Source organism: Phasianus colchicus, chromosome 5 (genome assembly GCF_987193195.1).
Source record: "Phasianus colchicus chromosome 5, bPhaCol1.hap1.1, whole genome shotgun sequence".
In the NCBI taxonomy this organism is placed as follows: domain Eukaryota; kingdom Metazoa; phylum Chordata; class Aves; order Galliformes; family Phasianidae; genus Phasianus; species Phasianus colchicus.
The window spans coordinates 18,076,546-18,099,298 of NC_143440.1; the positions used below are offsets into that span (position 1 = coordinate 18,076,546).

Here is a 22,753-nt window from a genome sequence, read left to right on the forward strand (position 1 = left end):
GATGCGAACTCCGTCCCCCCGCGCCGCTCCTCCCCGCTGCCGAGGGGCGGCACCGGCCCGTGCTCGCGCTCCGCCCGTCCCCGGCGCAGTGCCGGTCACGTGGTGTCAGGGTGCTGCCCCCCCAGCCGGCGGCGAACCGCGCCGATGGAGGCGGGAGCCGCCGCCGAGACGGAGCCGCTGCTGCCCCCGCGGAGCTGGCGGGCGGCGGGGGGCGGTGAGTGCGTGGCGGAGGCGGCGTGCCGCCCCGCGCTGCCCCGGCTCAGCGCGGATTGCTTCCGCCGTCCCGGGGGCTTCCTCGAGTGCCGGCGTCTCGCGTCCGGCTTGGGTCGACCTCTGCGTCCGTCTGCGAGGAGGAGCGGGGCGGTGCAGCTGCTGTTGGCTCTCAGCCCCGCAGCGACTCATTCTTTTTTTCTTTCTTTCTTTCTAACTTTGCAGCCGCCGGAGCTGCTGAGGAGCTCCGCATCAACCAGGCCGTGGTGTTTATCGAAGACGCGATACAGGTAAGTCCAGCGCGGCTGTGTGACACGCGTGCTGTCAGCTGGCGCTGCCGCGCTCCGCAGAGCCGGCTCAGAGCCCCGAATCCCTGCGGCACATCAGTTCCGGTGCGTTCTGCCCAGAAGAAATGAGTTTGTTTTTTTTTTTTCCAATGAAATTGTGTTGAAATAGCGCCTTCTCTTCCCGTTTGCCCAGCAGGTGCTGACTGTGCTGCTTTGTGGGTGGATGCGCCCTTTTTTTTTTTTTTTAATCAAGCATCTGGGCAAAGCCTGTGATTTGCCCCAAAACATGGTTACAAAGCTGCAGGGCTGGCAAACTTTGAGGTTGGTTTCAATGGAGAAGCTGGAACTGTTTGCTCGAGCAGAACTGCTGATGTGTGGAAGTCTCCCTTCCCTTTGCGTAGAGGTGCAGGTTGAAACTGCTTATTTTCACAGCTGTGTGCATCATACGGCTTTTAGAGGGATGAAGCAAAAGATCCGTGAATGGAAGGAGTGCTGGAGAGGTGAACCAAGTGTATGGGCCTCTTTGGCAAGCAGGTGGAACTATAAGTTGTGAGTTACTCCAGCTGCTGTTACATGTAATGAGGGCAGTGCTGCCACATTGCTTATCCAATAATGGACGATCTTTAGGTTGGGAAAACCTCAGCAGAGTCTTTCCCATTGCACCCACATAGGCTGAAGTCAAGGCATAGTCATTGGTGAGTGCTAGTTTAATAACAACTCATGCAGTGATGTCTTTATCTCATTGTGAAATTGGGTTTGTCTCAAGCCTTGAGCCTTGTTGATGAGCGTATGGTTTATTTTTGTAACCTTGTTTTTGTCTGTGATGCAGACCACGTGTAATGGTTCAGTGATTTCTTTTTTTTGCTTTCTCCCTACAGTATCGATCTATAAATCACCGCATGGACTCCAAATCCCTGTGGCTGTATCGCTGGTATTATTCAAGAATTTGCCAGTGGTGAGAACTTGTTATTCTTTGTGCTTTTTGGGTCAGGAGTAAGTCTTAAAAATTCTTTTTCCTTCTTTTTTTTTTTTTTTTTAATACTTACATAATTGTCTTTTTATTCTTTCAAACACGCTTGTAGGAAGCAAGCAATGAGTACGTGTAGATTAGATAGGAGTGGAAAGCAGCAAGGTGTACAAAAGTGTGGTGAAGAAGGGGATGAGCTCTTTAACAGGGTCTGTTGTGATAGGACAAGGGGAAATGGTTGTGAACTACAAGGGGGGAAATTTAGACTGAATGTAGGGAAGTAGTTTTTTACAGTAAAGGTGGTTGATGCACCATCCCTGCAGGTGCTTAGAGTCAGGCAGGACGGAGCTCTGAGCAGCCTCCTCTATCTGTAGGTGTCCCTGTCCATTGCAGGGGAGTTGGACCAGATGGCCTCTAAGGCTCCCTTCCAAGTCATATCGTTTTATGGAGTATATGGCTCTCTGGAGCAGCCATAGGACTACTGCGTGATAGGTTATTGGTATGATGCCCAGCAGGGTGTGTTAGTTTTCCAAATATCAATTTCTAACTTATTAAGTACTAGCAGAATTTTTGTTGTCAGTTTCAAAACCACCCCACCTAGGGCTATATGAATGTCAGCGGTTGCTGTTGTAATGCGTTGTTGTTACTACAACCTTACTGCAGTCCATGTAAAGCGTGCTACTCAGTGCTGTGTTACGAGCGCTGTCATTTCTACCCGAGCAGGATTTTGAGCTTGACCATTACCGTGATCCTGGCTTTGGCTTTCATTGAAACACCGTCCTCGCTTACTGTCACATCAGATGTGCGATACCGCCTTCCTGCGTGGGATCCTCCGTGCGGCCTGACTGAAAGCATTGAGCTGCTGTGCTTCCTGGTCTTCGTGATCGATGTGTCTGTGAAGGTGAGCAGCGCTTCCACCTGGCTCTCAATGAGTGGCTTTGGCTTGGCTGCTTGTTTGAGGCTTTAGATGAAAAACTTAACATGAGCCAGCAGTGTGCCCTTGTGGCTCGGAAGGCAAATGGGATCCTGGGCTCCATCAAAAGAGGGGTGGCCAGCAGGGACAGGGAGGCGATTGTTCCCCTCTACTCTGCTCCTGTGAGGCCCCATCTGGAATAACTGCATCCAAGTGTGGAGCCCCCAGTACAAAAAAGACAGGGAGCTGTTGGAGAGGGTCCAGAGGAGGGCCACAAAGATGATCAGGGGACTGGAGCACCTCCCCTATGAGGACAGGCTGAGGGAGCTGGGCTTGTTCAGCCTGGAGGAAAGAAGGCTGCAGGGTGACCTCATTGCAGGCTTTCAGTACCTAAAGGGAGCCTACAGGGGGAGGGGAATCAACTCTTTGAAAGAGTTGATAACTGCAGGATGAGGGAAAATGGTTTTAAGTTGAGGAAGGGGAGATTTAGGTTGGATGTCAGGGGGAAATTATTTGCTGTGAGAGTGGTGGGGTACTGGAACAGGCTGCCCAGAGAGGTAGTGGATGCCCCGTCCCTGGAGGTGTTCAAGGACAGACTGGATGGGGCCCTGAGCAGCCTGGTCTAGCATTAATGGGGAGGTCGGTGGCCCTGCATGTGGCAGGGGGTTGGAGCTTTGTGATCCTTGAGGTCCCTTCCAACCCTGGCATTTCTGTGATTCTGTGATTCAGTTGTTGTGCTGCTTTTCTTTTTTTTTCCTCCCCCAGAGTTACTTAATTGGATGGGAAGAATTTTGGAAAAATAAATGGCTGATGGCTTATATCCTGACGTTAATTATTTCCCTTACTGATTGGGTTGTGTCGCTGAGCTTTTTCTGCACAGAGGTAAGAAGTGCTTGCTGCTTTCTGCAGAAACTGTGTCTGGGCAGTGAGGCAAGGAGGAGAAGCTGCAGAGGGATGCACAGCAGGGGCTGTGTGATGCCTTGGAGAGCTAAGGGGAGGGCTGCAGTGGGTCACATTGGATCAAATTTATTGTTGCTTGTTTGCAGTCAGCATTAAGAAAATGCTAATATGGTAAAAATACTGAGATGTGAACAGCTTAATTGCTTTAGGGTTTGTTAAGGAATATCAGAACAACCGCCTCTAAGCCTTGTCAGAGGCAGAAATTGCTGTGTAATAAGCAGACTGTAATACGTTAAAAAAAGCTGCAAACTGAAACCAAACCCTAATTTCAAGATGTGTGTCTATTTTTAATGAAAGCAGCTTGTTATTGATTCACTTCTTGAAATGGATCCTGGCAAAAAATGCAGAAATGCAATCACTTGACCTGTTTGTCATGTTTACCCAGCAGTAAAGTTAGGTTTCTTTAAAAATGCAAGTTGAAATTTCCATAGCTTCACCAGACCATTAATTATAAACAATTTTTCTTTTAAAAGAAGGTCTATAAAGTTTCCTTTAGGCCTTTTTTGACTTTGGTGGGACTTATTTACCTTCTGAGAACAACTTTTATGCTGCACTGATTTTTTTGTTTTGTTTTGTTCAAGCTTGTATATACATTTAGATCTGTTTTGGCAAACACGCACTTAAGACTAGGACCACAAGTACTTCATGGGAGCTCAGCATCTGATCCACTGTCTTGTTTTGCAGACTGTACGGATAAGAAGAATTCTTCGTCCTTTCTTTCTCCTTCAGAATTCTTCGATGATGAAGAAAACATTAAAAAGCATCAACAGCACGTTGCCTGAAATGGCAAGGTAGGTAACAGCACAGAGAGCATCCCTTCACAGCAAGTCTGTAGTTACCCTTTGTATCCTGGAGCGTGATGCCTCAGTAGCTTTTTTTGAAATGGTCGCTGAGATCAAGTAGTGATGGATGGGAAGCTGTATTAATTCTGTGGCTCCTGTGTTCTGTAAGATTTCTCAAGAATGCATGTGTTGTGACAAGGAGGATTTTTTTGATGCTGATCGAGTGGTTTTCTTTTTTTTTTTTTCCCCTTTTCTAATTCTGTTGAGTACAGCCCTTTGGTAAGGCAAGAGCTGAGTCATCAGCTGGGCAAAGGGCTATGCCATGTTACTTAACGTTGCCTCTCAGGGCAGTATGGGTAGGGCACAAAGGTGTCCCTCTGCCATGAATACCACACAGCAAGGTACATTGTGTACTTTTTAGGATGCTTTACTTCAGGCTTTTCATTTCTAAATGGTTTTAGAAAAACGTGCTAGAATCTCTTTGACCTTAGAACTGCCTAAGCTCGTGCTAGGGAGTTCTGAAGAAGCGTGATTCTCATGAATCAAAGCTTGGATGGTCTTCTGTTAGCTCCATGTAGTTTTTTAAAAAACGTCCTTGGCTATTTTTGTATCTCTAGCAAAGCACATTAAGGATGAGGTTGATATTAATGCACATGATGTGTTCTTTCCAATAGCGTTGTTCTACTACTCGCTGTTCATCTGTCTCTCTTTACCATGTTTGCCATGCTGCTGTTTGCTCGAACAAAGGTAACCAGCTGTATTGGTGTATAGATCTCACTGCTTTTCTGCTTACTCATGTAGCTGCATGTCTGGTTTTCTAATCAAACTGGTGAAACTTGTTTCCCTGGGAGAGACCCACTGGGATGAGTTTGAAGTCTATTTAGAGAGATGTAAGTTGCACAGAATGCTTTTTTTTTTATGGTCCCACACCTTCTTGGTGCCGATGCTTTTCTCACAAGTGAGAAGTTTTAAGTCTGCTGATAGAGCAACTTCTTACAGTTCTCCAGTCAATCCTTTGCATTACTTTTCTGCTTTTGTTGAAACCACCTGTGCTGTTCTGTGTCCATAGCTCTTAATCCTGGTGCTTCTTGTTTCTATTATCTCATGTTTCTTTTTTTTTTCCTTTCCTTATCTAGCTTTTTGTTAAGTTTACTGCAGTGTTAAGCTATCTGCAGTACTGGTATCCCTGGCCTTGCCTTGGTAGGTTTTTGCCTGCATTTTTCTGATGTTTTGGCTTCTGATTTTTGTGGCTTTTTTATTTTTTTGTTTCTCTTCTCACTTCCCGAAAGCTTATTTGAAATGTGATTGAAGTCACTTTTGTGTTCAAGTGCTTTTGGGGTGTCCTTTCTCCTAAGCTTCCTGTGTCTTTATGTATCCTTCTTTGTACTCCACTCCTTTCCTTTTATAAGGCCTCCCACAGCCTTGTTTGTATGATCACTAAGACTTGTTATGTACTTGCAGTAATCTTAGTTCTTTCCTTAATCTTTACTGAGCCTTCATTCCTCCTGAAGTTTGTGCTTGAGCTTCTGGTCTTTCTTACGATCAGCAAATTCCTTGAATTCCTGTTACAGAATTTCTGGAATTGGGAGTAGAGCTCTATTTTTCCCTTTTCTTAGTTGAATCCAGTATCTCTGTATTATATTTGCATGTCACGTATAATTTCAGTTATAATCTTTCCCAGCAGATGGAAATAGATTTTATATATCTGTTCCAGACACTCTAAAATACACTTAAGTAAAAAACCAAAACAAAACAAAAAACAAAACAAAAAAACAAATTACAGTGTACTGTTTATTTTTCCTTTTTAGATTCTCTGACCTGATACCCATACAAAGTAATTGTAGCCAACCAGGCAATGTGCTCAAAGGATGCGTTAGTAATAAAATTCTTGCCTCTAGATTTGCAGATTGCCTTGCATATATTCCCTAGGGGTGCAGTTTTCCATTCTTCTCAGCAGATTTAATGGCTGTTTATTCTGTAGTGTGTGATTCATGTTCGTATTGTTTGCACTCTGCATCTTTTGTAGCTGTCTCTACTTGAACTTGGGAAAAAAACAAATGGGTACAGCACTGTGTAGCTAGAATAAAAAGTAAGCAGCTCCAATTTTCTGCTTGATTTTTATGTGAATTCGGATTGAATATAGAAACAGTCTGTGATATGTTTTATTTAGGTCGTGTTTAGAGTTCTTCTAGCTCTGGTACCCTTGATGTCTCTCGTTTGGCTTTTTCTATCAATCAAGGGCAGCTTTAGATCCCCATGCTGTCTGCTCATGTCTTCCTGGTCCCTGCTGGGTTTGAGGTGATGGATGGAACTTTTATTTGGAGCCTCCTGTCTCTCTCAGCTTGCTGTTTTCCCTTCTGTTTTCTATTGGCTGTGAATAAGTGGTTGCACTGTATTCCTGCAGGATCACTACGTTGTCCTAGTTTTTATGCTTGTCTTGTGTTTTCTTCCGTGTGGCAGATCTAATTGTGTGTATAAGGAATGGATTACTGACTAAAACTGTCTGAATATGTGTCATTCTCTTGGTGAGTTGGTCTTAGTGATTCTAAGTGCTTCTCTGATAACAGTGAGCATTTTTCACTAGGATGGTCAACAGGATAAGGAATGGGTTGGTTACTTTCGGAATTTGCCAGATTCCCTGACATCACTGCTGGTCCTGCTGACTACAGCAAATAACCCTGATGGTGAGCACTCCGTTTCAGAAATAACTCTTGTCTCTATTAATCAATGAACAGTGAAATTTTATCAGACTGCTGTAATTGTTCTTGCAGCTGAAAGCTCTTAGGAAGGTTCTGCAAAGGCTATTTGTGCATGAAGTTACTTAGGATTTTTTGTATTTCTGTGCTTTAATTTATATACACGGCTCTGAAGTGGAGCTGTATGAGAGCTTTTACCAATTGCCCAAATTTGTCAGAGGTCTCCTTTATTTTTTTTTATCCTCTTAAATATGAAATTAATAATACAGTTTTTTAATTAAATCTGTTGCAGTAATGATTCCTGCTTATTCTAAGAACCGAGCATATTCCATCTTCTTCATACTCTTCACTGTATTAGGTAAGTCACTGCTTGTCTTCATTAACTTAAATGGAGTGTAGCTTTGACATTCATGCATGTCAGCTGGAAAGGGGTTTTTTTTTCTAAGAGAGTTTCATTGCAAAGTTTTCCTTTTTGGCTTTTTAAAAAGTTGTTATTTCTTGACCGTGTTCTGTCTTGCAGGATAAGTTTCACAAAAGGCACTTATTAAATAGTTCAGCTTTTTTGTAACTTTATCAATAGAGAACAGATATACAACTGCATATACAACGTTAAACTTTATTTTTAGAGGAGAAATTCAAGAAGATGGTCTTTTGAATTCTTACACATGATTTGCTATGTGCACCAAAACTTCTTTGCAGTGCTTGTGTGGTACACTGACATTTTTTCCATCTTAGAGGGAAAGTTTTGTGAAGTTTGTGAATCTTAATTTTGTTTTGTCTTTTGAAAACTAATAGCTACCTCTTGTTTGGATCATGATTGAAACGTCTCTTGACTACTGTCAGAGCCAATTCTTTTCTTGGTTGGTGTGAGAGAAGTTTGAGTATTATGTTGTATGCTGTACAATGTAAAAATGTTTAGATTTAAATAATAGTTGGCCTAGAATCAGAGAAACGTGTTGCATCTTTGAGAAACAAGCATCTATCCCAATAACTCTGGCCACTTTTTTCTTCAAAAGGTAACTTATTTCTGATGAACCTACTTACAGCAATAATCTACAACCAGTTTCGCGGGTACCTTCTGGTGAGTAAAACTTTGCCAACGTCTGTGTTCTACCAGAACCTTATGGCTGTGGAATCCTGGGTGTTTATGGATATAACTGTGTATCAAAGTATGCCAATCTGATAGTAAATACAGTTTTAAGGCGAGAAAGGTTCATAAAACTGATGTATGTGTTTTTACCCACGTGATGTAGTAGCTTGATGCCTTTTGGGTGAGAAAATCACATGTTTATGTATTCTTTGGATGTGCAACTATGTCTAGCAGATGAGAAAAACAAAAGTGAGAACAACAATGAAACTGTGAACAAGGACTGCTGTACTTTTCTAACAGCTGATGTTGCAAAGCCCAGCATTTAATTTCTCAGAGTAGCACAGTGTGAGAAGCCTTCACTAAAAACAACTTGCTGACCCTGGTGTCTATAAGAGAAGTGAAAGCTGATGAAGTAAGTGTAGTTGATTCCACAAATTGTGGAAAGAACTTGAAAGCTGTGGTGGGGATGAAACTGGGCATTACAGGTTCCTTCTTCTTCATTGACAAGCTGTGTAGTGTGTTCTGTTGTATTAGGTATGCCAGTTGTTTAGTCTCCAGATGGGAATGCTCAGGATTTCCTTAGTAGGAAGAGAGTTTTTTGGTTTCTCAATGAGATAGAGTAGTTTAGCAGTATGAGAGCAGTGAGCTGAGGCAAGCGTGTTTTAAAGAGAAGGGAGAGCATAAGTTAGATGAAAGCTCATCTTTGCTACTTGCAGTAAATGACTGGATAAGGTAGGGGCTGTGCTACACAAATTTAGTTTGTCTGACAGCTGAACTGCTGGGCTGTGGGTTAAGGCTGTGTTTTGGTGAGTGTTTTTGTTTTGTGTACCAGTGTGGTGATGGCTTCTCTAGCTTAGAATGAACAGCATTCTCCTATTGCGTAAGTAAACTGTGTTTATTGGAAGTCTAGAGCCTTGTCTGCTTGGTTTCTTCCTTCCTTTGTACAGAGCTCTTGTAAGGAATGAGAGCTAGGAAGTTTCTTCTCCAATCGTAAGACTGCAAGAGTGGCAGAGGATCAGAACGTTATCTGGGCTGGGTTTTCCTGTTGGTCTGCAAGTCCTTCTGGTAGGACTGGACTTTGCTGATTTCAGCCTTTGATCCTTTAACAATTCCCCTTAAACTGTGGGGGTGTCTGTCTGGTATCTTAACAGTCAAATCTAAGTGGCTGATGATGACGGCTTTGGCAGGAAAGAAAAGAAAACAGTATTTTGACTTCCTGGAAACAGATTGAGTTAGATAGACAAGGCCTTCTCTGAAGCTTGCAGTTGGCTTTGCCTAAGGACTAGGCGAATAGTCTACAGATCTCATTTGTGTCATCTGTTTGATTTATCATACCATTTATCCTTGTTCATCACAGGGGAGTTGGACTGGGTGATCTCTGAAGATCCCTTCCAACTCAGATGATTCCACGATCTGGTTGAATTTCCCATAGACCATTGTTAAGCAAACTGCCTCCTATTATTTTCTTAATGTGTGGTGTCTTTCTTGTGCAGAAATCTGTTCAGTCCTCCCTCTTCAGAAGACGGCTGGGAATCCGGGCTGCATTTGAAGTGCTTTCTTCCCTAAAAGAGACTCCTGCTAATGCAGAACAGTGAGTGGTGGATATTGAGGCAGTAGTGCACCCAGCAGAAAAGACCAAATTTTCAGTCCTTGTTTCAGTGTATGCAGGAAACTGATAGGGTCATGGCTTGAGCTGGTGAAGAGGTATGGCTGGCCCAGGGGGCACGGGCAAATTGTTGGCACCTGTGCTCTGTGTGCAACCAGAAGGGGAGGGCACAGGGTGCAGCCATCCTGGGCTCATGTAAGGGTCAGCTGCTGAAGGGGGGAGCATCTCTTGGGCCTTGGCTGCTTCCTGAGAAGGGGTGCTGTGTAGCCAGAGGTCCCCTTCACCAGCTGGATGAGTTCCGTTCTTCTTTGTACATGACTGTTGGCCTGCCTTTGAATGTTTTAGAGAACCTGTCAGAAGCAAGTTTGCTTCTTCAGTAACAGAATGCTATATGAATTGAAGATCTTTCCTTGAAAAACAGCAGTTTTGCTTACTTTTTTATTCTATTTTTCAAGTGGGTTTTTATAGTGAGTTGTCTGGGACTTTTATGGGATATTTTCTTTTCATTGCTGCTTCTAATTTTATTTGCTTTAAAAGAAGAAAACAAAACCAGAACCATTGATTGTCTCGGTGGCAAGATGTCTCTTTGAGGACCCATCCTCTAAGCTCATCTTCTTTTGGATAGGTCATGTGTTAGTGCTGGAGCCTTGCTTCAAGTGCTGCAGAAAGTTGAAATGGATTCTCGCAGCAGGCAAGCAATCATGATGGTAAGAGCTGGATGTTTTTAATCCTTGGAGGCTGTCAAACCCTCTTGCTGGGACAGCTGTGGAAACTGATTTTTTTTTTTAATCACAGCACTGATTTAGGAGCAGTAGTCTTCAGCACAGCTGTTTGTGTCCTGCTTTCTTTAAGAGTGTGAGCTGAGTCCAGATCAGTGTCTGCTTATGTGCTGGTTTTTGCCTAGTAACAGCTTTTGTTCCAATGATTCCAAACTAAGACTGCCACTTCCGTGGTTGGTTTGAAGAGGAAGGCATTCACTGATAGGTGGTGTAGGTGAAGACTTTGTTTTGCAGAGCCAAAATTCTGATTTGCTTTGGCTTATCTCTGAAAATAAAATCTCTCTCACCGTGGTCTGGAGCTGCTATCTACAGCTTGGTGTATCTTTACCATTTGAACGTGGGGGGGTGTATGTAACTGTATTGCTTCCTCTAAGTTCTGATACTTGTGTCAGGCTACAGGCAGAGTTGTTTTGCTCATCTAAGGCCTTGATGTTGCTGTTTGCACCACAGTTTTTAGATAGAGCAATTGGCTCAACAGGAGATACAGGATGCAAAAATTACAGGTATGGTGTCAGAAAAACTGCTCCAAAAATATTATTGCTTTTTAAGAACCAAATTGCAGCGGGTTTTGGAGGTAGATGTTACAAACTAATGCCAAGAGAAGGGGACGACATAGAGCTGATGGTAACGGTGTGCCAGCAGTTGCCTGGCCTCCAGTGTGAAGATACACATATTGCTTTTTGTCATTTCTGGGATAGGGGCTGTGTAAACAGAGTTGCTTGAAAATAGCACTCTGCTCTGTCATTATGTCAGGCTGCATTGTTCGTTGAGTACACAGATCCAGTCTGAGAGTTGTGGTACTTCTTGAAGACGCACCTAATGCAGATATTGATCTGGCTTTCTCTTTCATGTGAAGTCACTCAAAATATGCTCCTGTGACCAGCTGTCAGCTGCCCAGTTCCAGTGGCTCTTCGAAGAGCTAGACAAGGATGCCATTAAACAAGTATGTGAGCACCTCATCGTTATTTACAGAGCGTCATAAGTTAGCATGATTTTGAACAGTTCTGTATTTATGTGGAACTAAGATCTTTCCCTCTCTTTGAGGGAGATGAATGTTGGGAGTGGTGGAAGGAATATATGCAATTAATAGCCTGGTGGTTAATTTGCTTGCTTGATGCATTGGAGAGGTTGGATTTTTTTTCCCTTTATTATCTTGTATTGTGCCATGATCACCAACACTTTTGCTCTTTGAATATGATCTCTTGCTGATAATAGCTAGAGCTTGAAAGCACTTTCCTATTTAAATATAGTTAAAATGGGCTTGAAAAGTTCTGCTTTGAAAAAGTATGTTTCTTAAATCTGAAACTGGGCTTTTTTTTTCCTGCACCGTTATTAAAATACTTGTGTTGCCTCTCAGTGTAATTGTTGTGTTCTTTTCAGCATCCTCCCAGTCCAGAGTACCAGTCCCATTTCATGCAGAAAATGCAGTTTGCCTTTGGCCATCCTTACTTCGGCTACTTGGGAAATGTTGTTGCCCTTGCAAACATCGTTTCCATCTGTGTACGTAAGGAAGAAAAGCAATTTTTTTCTTGTTGCAAAATTCAGCAGTAAAACAGTGGATTCATGGGAGATTTATTGTTATTTAAGGTGGTTTTGGTGTTGGATGCAGATAAGCAGCCTTCTGAAAGAGATGACTTCTTCTTAGGGGTAAGATGCAACAGTATTTCTGTGGATGTTGCTGTCCCCTTAATGTGGCTAATTCTAATCTTTGTTATCGTTTGTGCGGTCTGAAGACTATCAACTGCTTCTTCATCATATACTATCTGATGGAAATGTTGTTGAAAATCTTGGCAATGGGCTTGAAAAGATACTTATCATACCCAAGCAATAGGTTTGATGGTCTTCTAACTACAATTTTGCTGGTAAGTTTGTTTTGTTGTTAACTTCTGTATTCCTGAATTTGTTGGCTAGGATGATATTGAGCTGTGAGATCTAGCAAGATGCCAGTAGGATTACTCCTAGTTGAACACTGATGTGCTGAGTTGAACAGCTTGAGTCAGTGTCGTGTTTTCCAGTGGCATGAGTGCATTGGAATGTTACTTTGAATGTCCCTTTCCTGGAGAAATTGCTGGAAAAGTTGAGCTCTCTTACAGGCAGCCTCTTTACCGTTATTTGGAAGCATTCTGCTCATGAGGATGTCTGTAATGTAGTTAAGCATCACTTATTGAATAAAAAAATAGCAGGATATTAATTGTGTTTGGCAAAACCCTGAAACCTAACTTACACCATGTAATTCACTCAGTATCTTTTTATGCGTCACCTTAGGACTAATTTGGATGAATTGTCAAGTACAGCAATACCAGAGTACATGAGTAGAGTCATATTAGTGGCTTAAAGCTATTGAAAATGTTTTCCGTTGAGAAAGGTAAGTAATATTTAAACCTCAAAATTACCAAGTTTAAAAAGGTTTTTACTCTTCCTCCCCCTCCGTCTGAAGGTTTTGGAGATTGCAACTTTTGCTGAATATGGATTTCCTCATCCTGGTTGGTAAGTAATCTCTTTGAAGCATTACACTGTCTTGGATGTCTGGGTTGGGTCAGGAGAATATACGTGCACATTCATGCACACTTGTGTTGTTCTGCTGTAATTGTCAGCCCAGTGCATAACTTACCAAACTTAGTACAAGTTCTCCCTATTGTAGTCACTAAACTTCATGTTGCAAAATTTAGTAGATAAATTGCCATGTTCATCTGCACTGGAACAGAAAGCACAGGTCTCTTGGCTTTTTTTTGTATTTTTTTTTTAAGTCCAAATCTTGGATAATTATCTTTTTTCATCATTAAAACCATGGAAGTGATTGTTTCCGTTTTTAAAATAGATGTACAGCCATATCAGAAGAGAAAAGCAAAGAACTTTTGGAGGACTCTGTAAATCTTACTTTCAGGGGTGATTCTTGAATGTAGACAGCTGTTTGCACCCTAACAGTATCTTGAAGCACCAGTTATTTTGTCCATCACTGCAAACAGATTACCCAGAAGAATCCAGATGGCACTAACATCATGTTCTGTGATACGTCTTTTAATCACAATTGCAGTTACATCTGCAGATCAAGTAACATCTTAAAGACAAGACTGAGGCTTTTACTATTATTCTAGAATGTCTTCTGTGTGGTGCTGTCTTAGATGATTTTAAGGCTAGACTTAAATGTTTGTGATGCAAATTGTGATCTAGCATCTGTTACCAAGGAGTTTTGTCATTGCTGTCTTTCCTTCCCCCACCACCTGCCCACACTTGCAGCAAGGAGCACCCAGCATGCCTGTGTAAAAGTCAGCTAATGCTCGAGCTGAGATTGTATGTGTATGGATATTGTCTGTGGAATACATATGTAAGAAAGAATGTTGACTGGGTAACCTGTCAGCTTTATGCTTTCTTTGAGCCCTGGATGAAGTTAGCCTTCAGTAACTTCATTAGTGTCTTTCTGTGATGGGCTGTTTCTCTGATGTGTTCTTTCTTTCCTAGGAGACCAGAGTTTGTGGGCCTGCTATCCCTGTGGGATATGGTGCGACTGGTGAACATGTTAATTGTGTTCAGGTTCCTGCGGATCATTCCTAATATGAAGGTTGTTTACTTATTTCTCCACACTTCTGATATCTTTGGTGATCAAGTTACAAATTTTGTGAAAGCCTCTCCCAGTACTGTGCACCAGCTTTCCCTTCTGTGTCACCTGGATGGGAGTGTAATTCCTCAGTCTGCACTCTTAACTGTCCAGACAATTGCACAGCACCTCACAAACTCTCTTTAGCTGGTTTTCTTCATTGACGTAGTAGGGAAGTCCTGTTGATGTTGCTGTAGCTGTTGCTGACATTATAAAATGGGTAGGGAAATGCGTCCAGAAATTCTTGCACAGCTTGTGTTGGGCTTCAGCCTCATCTAGTGACTTGATATGAAGTCCTTGGGGAACTTTGTACTCAGGAGCTGATAGGCTCTCACTGGGTGCTGCTGGGCATTTTGATCCTGCAGAGGCTTGTTTGAGAGGAGATCCTCTCCTCACTTTCCAGTTATGAGTAGTTACACCAGAGCAGCCATAATCTGAAATCACTTTGACAGTTACAATCCTGCAGTTAGATTTGCTTGAAAGCTACATCTGAATTCCCATCAGGAATGGGACTTGTATTTTAGTTTAATAAAGCATAAATATCTACCTGATGTGATCAGAGGTCATGGTGTGGGTGGAAACTGTAGACTAGAAATGCTTCCACATCAGTCTCTCTGGAGCTGTGGGACACTTAAACTTTTTTCTCCATATTTTGGTCTTATACCTAGCCCTTTAGGTCACAGTGTCTGAGCATACCTAAAATTTAGCTTCATATCTGCTTATGAAAAGGAGTATGGCTCTGTTCATAAAACTGCAGTTATCACTGTACAAAAGATTGCCTGCATTCAGACATCTCAGTTTTCCTTCTAGTAAAAATAATTATATGCAGATTAATAGCATGATAAATGGAATATGTATAAAATTCTGCTTTCTTTCAGTTCATGTCTTTGGTTGTTACTACGTTGCTGGACCTGGTAAAAAACTTGAGAGCCTTTGCAGGAATCCTGGTGGTAAGTCATGATGCAAAATTGTCAAGCATGTTCTCGTTATTATGCTGCTATCTGTAAGAAAGGCAGTGAGGAAGTAAACCAGGGCCTTTGGATGTCAGTTTCTGTGACTTCTAACATTTCACTGAAATCAGGCAGTTCCTCAGTATTGTGATGAGCTGCTGTTTTGTTCTGGCCTGCACAAAGTGTGCCTCAACTTCACCTACCAGTGTCTCTTAGGAGCACACTTAAAAGGTTATTTAAGACTTTCCTGAAGTACTTGTCTCAGGTTGGATATTTCAATTTTGAAAAAATCACCTGTTTTCTAGAAGCAGCCTGGTTTTCCTTACCCTGACCTGCTTATCTTAAAATTAGATAGCTTAACAACTTTAAAATCATTTTGAGTTGGGAAGATCTTGAAATATGTGTTTGGACATGGGGATTTCTGAAAGTCCATGCTGTCATGCCCAAAGAGTGTTTGATGTGTGTAATGTGTGACTAAAGGATGTGTCACAGCACATGATGTTCATGGCTGCATTTCCTAACTCCTGAGTTTCTGGATTTGTGACTGTGTCTTCCTGGCAGAGCAAATGAGTTTGTGGGGCATTATTTTTATAATATTTTAGTTTTGTTAAGATACTTAAATTTGAGATTAGGGTTAAAGACCAAGGATTCGTTGTATGTTAGGTATTGTCTAAGAAGTTTTTTTTTGGTATATCAAAATAAAGACTGGCTTGTCACTCAGTTTATCCAAGAATATTTGCTATTGTCATTACTAATCTTGGTTATTATCTTCAGTTGTGTCCTGGAGAGGCTTATGTTGCAATTTGAAATAATGTTGTCTTGTGCAAGGATAAATTGGTAACAACTTTGTTCTGCTATGCAAGTCGTATGTCTTGTTGAGACCTATGCATAAAACTGAGAAATGCTTCAGGAGTGTGCCAACTGAGATCTTAGTTTTTATAGTTTTTTTAATAGTTTTTTTTTTTTTTCCAAGAATCTAAAGGGAGGACTACAAACGAGGGATGTCGACTCTTTACAAGGGTAGATTGAGGCAGGACGAGGGGAACTGGTTTTAAGTTGAAGGAGGGAAGATTTAGTTGAATGTCAGGGGGAACTTCTTTACCAGGAGAATGGTGAGGTGCTGGAACAGGTTGCACAGAGAGGCTGTGGATGCCCCGTCCTGGAGGAGCTCAAGGCCAGGTGGCCATGGGCAGCCTGGTCTAGTATTAGATATGGAGGTTGGCAGCCCTGCCTGCAGCAGGGGGTTGGAGATGATGATCCTTGAGGTCCCTTCCAACCCAAGCCATTCCATGTTTTTATGATAGGTCAAAGTACGTTTCAAGAGCTGAGTTGCCAAATGTCAGAGCCCTGGGAAGTAGCACTCTTTGGATGAGCTCTGTTGTGCTTTACTGCAGGATTCCAAACTGTGCTGCTACTGCCACGGCTGGACGTGGGCTTAGTGTTCTGCTGAAACACCCTTTGATTCCTGACAGTCATAATTATAATGGCAGGAGCTTGTAGTTATAGGCTCAAGTTCTTCTTTAGCTGTTATGCCTTAGCGTTTCAGTCTGGTGTCCGTATTCATGCATGTAAGATGTAATGCTTATGAAGTGGTTCTTATCCACTGCAGAACGTCCATCATGCCAGGAGTGTGAACTGTAGTTTTTCACTAATCATGAGGCAATTTTGCCATAGCATTTGCCACTTCCTATAATTCAACTTGCTTTTACTTGAGGCACTAGGAGCTGCCACTGAGCTTCTGTCACGTTGATATCTGAGTCCATTATCAGCTGATGCTAAAAGTTTTAACAGACTTTCTCCTGGAGCTTGTGCTGGTAAAGTAATGTAGCTCATTAGCTAATTTGTCAGATGATACATGTGCTTAGATAAAATATCTTTATCAAAGAATAAAGTCAACTTTATTGCAAGGCCATATGCCCCATCTTCTGGTAGGCTGTGGAATGGCAGCTTCAACTTAACTTCAGTAATGTCTAAAAAGAGCAGTGCAGTCTTCCTTCTCTTTGTGGACTACTCCACTTTGTTTTCTAGCAAAACACAGAGATGGGACTGAAGACACCTCAGTCTGTAAACTCATCTTGTCTCAAGCTGTTGTAAAACAAAGGGCTCCTTACTTACATTTAACCAAAAGTTAAATGGGATTTTAAAAAGAGCAACAATTATATATAAACAAAAATATATATAATATATAAAAGATATATTTTAATATATAATATTATATATTTAAAAGTATAGGTATTAAGAACTATTTTTATTTCAGAAGTTCCAGGTATTTTTCTTGACCATTGCCCTTTTCCTGTGATACTAAGGTGAATTCTGTATTAATTGCACTGTTTTCCTATTTAGTGACAGAAATATTCAAAACTAATGCCTGAACGTATTCCTTCCAGGTGGTTTTCTATGCATTTGCTATAACTGGCATAATGCTGTTCAAAGGTGCTGTGGTTCCTCTGGGAAATGTCAGGTAATATCACTATTCAAAGTAGTACTCGATAGTTTTCAAGTATCTGCAACACTGTGACTTGGAGTTGTTTTATTTTATTCTTGTGTTCGAAGCTGCCTTTGCATTAATCACACAGACTTTTTTCATTTGTTACTCTGTCAGTTTTTTTCTTGCTGTATTGGAATTGCAGAAAGCTCACCTGTAGCTCAAAATGTTTAATCTGCTGTAGCTTTAATACTTAATTTAATGATTTCCTCTGTTTTCTGCCCAAATGAGGTACTTAAATTTCTACAAGGTACTCACAGGAATCTTGTTTTTAAGATATAGTATGTAGATTGCTATGCTCATATCAGACTATCATTCTCTTACAGCCTTGTTAATACAACGTATAACAACAGCACTTTGCAGTGTGGGACCTATGAGCAACTGGAATATTGGCCAAACAACTTTGATGACTTTGCTGTGAGTCAGTCTTAGCTCTCCTCTCTCTGCCTGATGCTGTCCCTCATTATCTGAGGCTTTTAAGTATGTGATGCATTCGCTCAACTTCTCTTTTCCTCATTCTCTTCAGGCAGCATTAGTGACTCTCTGGGATGTGATGGTAGTGAACAACTGGCAAGTCTTTTTGGAAGCATTTTCGAGATACTCAAGTCCGTAAGTAACAGTAATAAAACTGATACAGTGCCGTATAAATCTGGATTGTAAACAAACAAGAATTGCACAGATAGCACAGTTCCTATAATCTTATAAAGAGAGGTGCTTCTTACTTTTCTTTTGGGTAATTCCAGGTTTGTAGGAAAAACTATGTAACTCAATGACTTGCTGCTGCAGAAGCTGTGGTCATGTTTAGAAGGTATTCTAAACTGGTTCGATAATTCTCTTGTTCCAAAAAAACGTGAATTATAAACAGGTTTGCAACATACATTTGCTGGGGGCTCTAACTGTAGAGTCAGTTATGCAGGAGAGATGTAAATGAATCACAGTAACATACTTTAGGTTGCTTTTGTATTTACTCTGTGGGTAAATAACTTTTGGTAGGCTTAGAATCTTGGGCATATCTTTCGTTTGTACTGCACTGTTATATGGGAATTTTGAGTTAACAAATTAGCCTCTGAGTTGGCTTGCTGCAGTGATCCTTGGCTGGTCGCATTTCAGTGCAGTAACCTGGGAGTTTTGCTGTTTGATCCGCATATCAAATATTGCAGTTTGAATCAAGCAGAAGGAAGAGGTACTTCACCCAGCATGTGGTTAAGATGGAGCATTTTCCTACAAGTTGTTAGGTGTGTTAAGTGTTAAATGTGGTCTGGTGATGATTGGAGAAGTCATGAGAGAAATTCATTGGGATCTGAAATGAACGGAATCGACCTCTAGCTGAATGAATTTCTAAAGTTCAAGTGGTTGGAGATGAAGAGCACTTAAGGAATAGCCTTGTAGGTATTTTGCTGTGTTTTTGCACTTGTTCCATTTGCTGCTGCTGTTGGCCACTCAAAGGATACCATCCTAGGTAGATCTTTTTGTGATCCGTAACATCCTTTCCTAGCGTGTTTTTTTTTCTGTCCTTTCGTGGTTTGTTTGGGTATGTTAAGTTGGGGAACAAAATCTGTTTGGCTAACTGAATGAAAAGTCAAGATTATTGTTGTTCAATCCAGATCTTACATTAGGGAAGTAGTAGTATAATCTTAGAAGGAAAAATGTGATTTCATGTCTGTCTTTGGTCACTTACATACAGGCTGAGTTTATTTGCTGCCTAGTTTATCACAGACCCACAGACTCATTTATTTCCTTTAATCTGATCTGCAGGTGGGCAAAGATCTATTTTGTAGCCTGGTGGTTGATCTCCTCTGTCATATGGGTTAATCTCTTCATAGCTTTACTTCTAGAGGTAAGTAGTAGTATTATTTGATGCTAAGTCCTGATAAAATGTTACGATCTGTGTGGGAAATGAAAAGAGCCCCCAAAAACTTCTGGGAAATGCAGTTTGGTTGTGTGTGTCTACTTGATCTTTTTCCCCATCCTTTTCCCCCAGATGTTCAGGAAGCATTTTCTTTTCCCCAGACAATTGTGCTTTTCTTTATTTGGAAGCTTTGTCACAAGTCTGACCGCATTTCGTTGGATGTGAATGTTTGTCCATCACAACTTCTTTGCTATAAGGATGTGTTATGGTGTCAGTTTTTTTCCATTGCTTTTGTCTTCCAGAACTTTATTCACAAGTGGGACCGTCGCTGTCATCGGGAGTCTCTCTCAGATATCGAATACCAGAGGACAGTTGAACTAATGTTCAGGTGAATTAAATTGGGCTTGGTGATTGATTTAGATTATTCTGTTTATCTCTTAGTGCTCGTTGCATGAGGGTACAAGACTTCTCTTAATTTCCTTCCTCAGAGGTAAACTGTGTCATCTTTTACCTTGGTGAATCTCAGTACATGCTTTAGTTGGGCTTGTTTTATGCTGACTCGTGAGCCTAACCTTTATATGCTTTCTGCCAAGATTGTGGTGGGAGAAGAGGTATTGGAAGTAGGGGGAGCTGTGCTGAGGGGGAGAAGAAAATGGAAGATGAGGAAACTAGTGCACATTCTTGGCTTACTATGAAACTGTGGGTGGTGAGTTGATATTTGATGATCATGAACACGTAGAACTTCTGGTGCACATTGGATATTCAATAGTAGCGTTGGGAACATGTTCTCATTTGGGAGCTTTTTCAGGAAAACAAACTTACTGACCTTCAGTTGTATTGTACTGTGTGCAGGAAATTGTTTCCCTGCTCCTTATGGGAAAACAGCTGCTGGTTTCCATGACACATCTGTAAAGGATGGATCACTGGCAAGTAGATGCATCTTTAGGGAGCATCAACTTATTGTAATTTTAATTCCACTTTTCAAGAATGAAACGAGCACGTGTTCTTGCAGCATGGATGTTGAGATGCAGCAACTGCTGAGAAGTTCCCTTTGTTGTCCCTAACAACCCATGCTTTCTCTTTGTAGAGATGTTTTGGAAGAACCGACAGAGGAAGAGCTGATGGAAAAGCTGCACCAACATCCACACCTGCACTTATGTAGGTGACTGGTGGGAAGGATGGACTTATTTAGACCTCTGTTTTTTGAGGTTGTCAGCTGGAAGAAATAGAACGGATTTTCTGTGAGGTGCTGTTGGAGAGGTTTGCAAGGCAATATGTAAGGCTTTGCTTGACAATTCTCTGCCAAAAGAATGTTTTTAATTGTTCGTATTTGAATCCTTGCTATTCCAACTTGATTTTAAGTTGCAATTTTAGAGGAGTATTGCAGCTATTATTTTTATAAACTGTTGGTATCAGAAAGTTTTATTTTCTTTTTTAAGAAGGGAAAGTGTGTTAAAAGGACAGTGCACTTTAAAACATGAACTTTGTACCACTAGGCCTACTATTTTGAAAAGCACAAGAAAATGGAGCTGCCTTTCCTAGCAGGGGAGTGTGGAGAGGGCTGCACCCTGCAGTTGGTGAACAGATTAGGCAGGGCCAAAACAAAATCCTTCCTTTTTCTGTAGGGAGACTGAAACACTATTTTCACTGAAACATGACACCAGCCTGTCTTACTAAATATACAGGAGTTAATCACTTCAGAACACAATTAATTTCAACTGTGGTTGAACTTAATCACGTGGAGTGCCTACTTCACACCTCTTCCATTTGATCGAGGGTTTGTGCTGGTTGCACCTGCTGGTTGCCTTGAGAGCAATAGTAAGTGTGAATGGAAAAATTACATTTATGGTTTTCAGTGTGATAAGACTGAGCTCACCTTTAGGGTAGATATTTTCATGTTGCTTTTCAGCGAACTCTTCCTTTAACTTTATCTTCCAAATTGTGTTTTACACTGTATCATGTTCCATAAAAAAGCTGAGGGGAATGAACTTTTGGCCAGATGTAGCATCGTGATCACTGTGAGTCTCCCTTTAAAAGGGGGTGAAAAAAGGCTGAGTGGGATAATCAAAGTGCATAGCAGTTCAGATTTTCTTCTGAGTGTTGCTGTGGCTTTGGGGCCACTTGTTGTGTACCTGAGTAATTTGTCTTGTGTAAATACCTTGGTCAATGTATCTAAAGTTGAGAATTAACAGTAAGTTATGTTTATGTGCTTCTCGTTACCCCTTAGTATTTCTCTAAAAATGGTGCTTATGTTTGGTTCTTTGTCACATAACTAGTAAATTGCTGTCACAAATAGACTCGTTTCCAACTTAAATTTTTATATGTGAAAATGAAACTATACTTTGAGGCACTGAATTTTCATTGAGTCACTTGTCACTAAAATAGCCAATGATTCTCTGCACCTGGCAAAGGCCTGGGGAAGTAAATGGCTCTATAATGTCTATGAACTTAGGGGTTATTTGATACTTTTTAGATAACAAAACTTTATAGAAAGTGCCAAGTAGTCATCCTATTTACTTTTTACTCTTTTTTTTGTCATCAGTTTTTTTTCTAGTTTCCTCTCCCTAATACAGGAAAGAATCTGGGACAATGGTGCAACAAGCTCAGAAGTGTATTTTTGCATTATTGCATTATTTAAAAGTTATTTGGCAGTTCTTGTCTGTTTCTTTATCACTAATTTTCCTTATGCTTTAGACAAAGTGCATGTCTTGTTTGCATATTTATATGAAGTCTCAGCTGAACTCTATGCCATGCAGCAATTTTTCTTCTGTAATTCTGCACCTTAAGCCATGCTGTTGTCTTTTTCACTTTTGTCTCCATTCCTTAATAATCCAATGAGTAACTTGATTGCACAGGTTCCAGGGGCATTACTATGCTTATATTCTATTGTGAACTTCAAACACAGATTATAGCGAGTAGATAAAAGGCACCAGCACACTTCTTTCTTTGATTTTGGTTTTGTCAGGATGATTTCTGCTTTTTTGAGCTTGATTTAATCACAAATACCAATTTATTGGCACTGTTAATGGAGTTATACTCTACTGACCTTTTTACTCAATCATCTTTTTCATTTTGGACTTTTCTAAATACTTGGAGAAGCCACTTTGCCTGGCCAGAAAGTTGGTGACCATTTCCTATTGGCTTGCAAGCTTCAATTCTGTTTTGTTTATTTGTTATTAAGATTTTTTTTTTGTCCATGACATTCCACCACAATCTACCAAAGCAACATGAGTTGGTGTGGAATTATCATCACCAGTGCCTCTGCAGTGCAGTCTTCACATCTGCACAAGGGTGAAGAAGGCTTTCTGAAGGGAGTAGTCTTAGCCTTGTTCATGTTTCACAGTTGTGTAATGAATGGGGAAGTTTAATTAGAAGTTAATATTAAATCTAATGGCAGTTGTACTGAAAGATGTAAATGACCACAAGTCTTGCACAGTAACTGTATAAATCATGACAATTAATGTAACTGGGTAAAATTTGAGGTTTGTATTATTAAAAAGGTTTATTCTTAAAATATGAAAGTAATTGAGCTGTTAAAATGATTCCTGTGGTTTGCTTTCTTTCCGTGTCTCATAGCTACAGAA

The 22,753-nt window shown here is 41.1% G+C and overlaps 1 protein-coding gene across 1 annotated transcript; it reads left to right on the forward strand.

Moving 5' to 3' along the window:
* Positions 1-17: 17 nt before the first annotated feature.
* Positions 18-22,694, forward strand: TPCN2 (two pore segment channel 2). Its single transcript, XM_031593299.2, has 25 exons — positions 18-214; positions 436-500; positions 1,376-1,452; positions 2,188-2,365; positions 3,143-3,259; positions 4,022-4,128; positions 4,794-4,866; positions 6,704-6,803; positions 7,108-7,173; positions 7,832-7,896; positions 9,399-9,496; positions 10,137-10,218; positions 11,147-11,233; positions 11,671-11,790; positions 11,878-11,937; positions 12,024-12,152; positions 12,728-12,777; positions 13,750-13,849; positions 14,764-14,835; positions 17,223-17,296; positions 17,647-17,737; positions 17,847-17,929; positions 19,076-19,157; positions 19,472-19,557; positions 20,257-22,694. Exons 1-25 carry the CDS (start codon positions 145-147, stop codon positions 20,333-20,335), a joined length of 2,211 nt encoding a protein of 736 aa, XP_031449159.2. The 5' UTR covers positions 18-144; the 3' UTR covers positions 20,336-22,694.
* The last annotated feature ends 59 nt before the right edge of the window (positions 22,695-22,753 follow it).

What these genes read in the sequence shown, in the direction of transcription:
- TPCN2 (XM_031593299.2), top strand. Translation starts at nt 145, where the DNA reads ATGGAGGCGGGAGCCGCCGCCGAGACGGAGCCGCTGCTGCCCCCGCGG. An exon ending in TTATCGAAGACGCGATACAG is followed by an intron (nt 501 to 1,375) that starts GTAAGTCCAGCG and finishes TTCTCCCTACAG; the next exon opens with TATCGATCTATAAATCACCG. An exon ending in ACAACTTTGATGACTTTGCT is followed by an intron (nt 17,738 to 17,846) that starts GTGAGTCAGTCT and finishes CATTCTCTTCAG; the next exon opens with GCAGCATTAGTGACTCTCTG.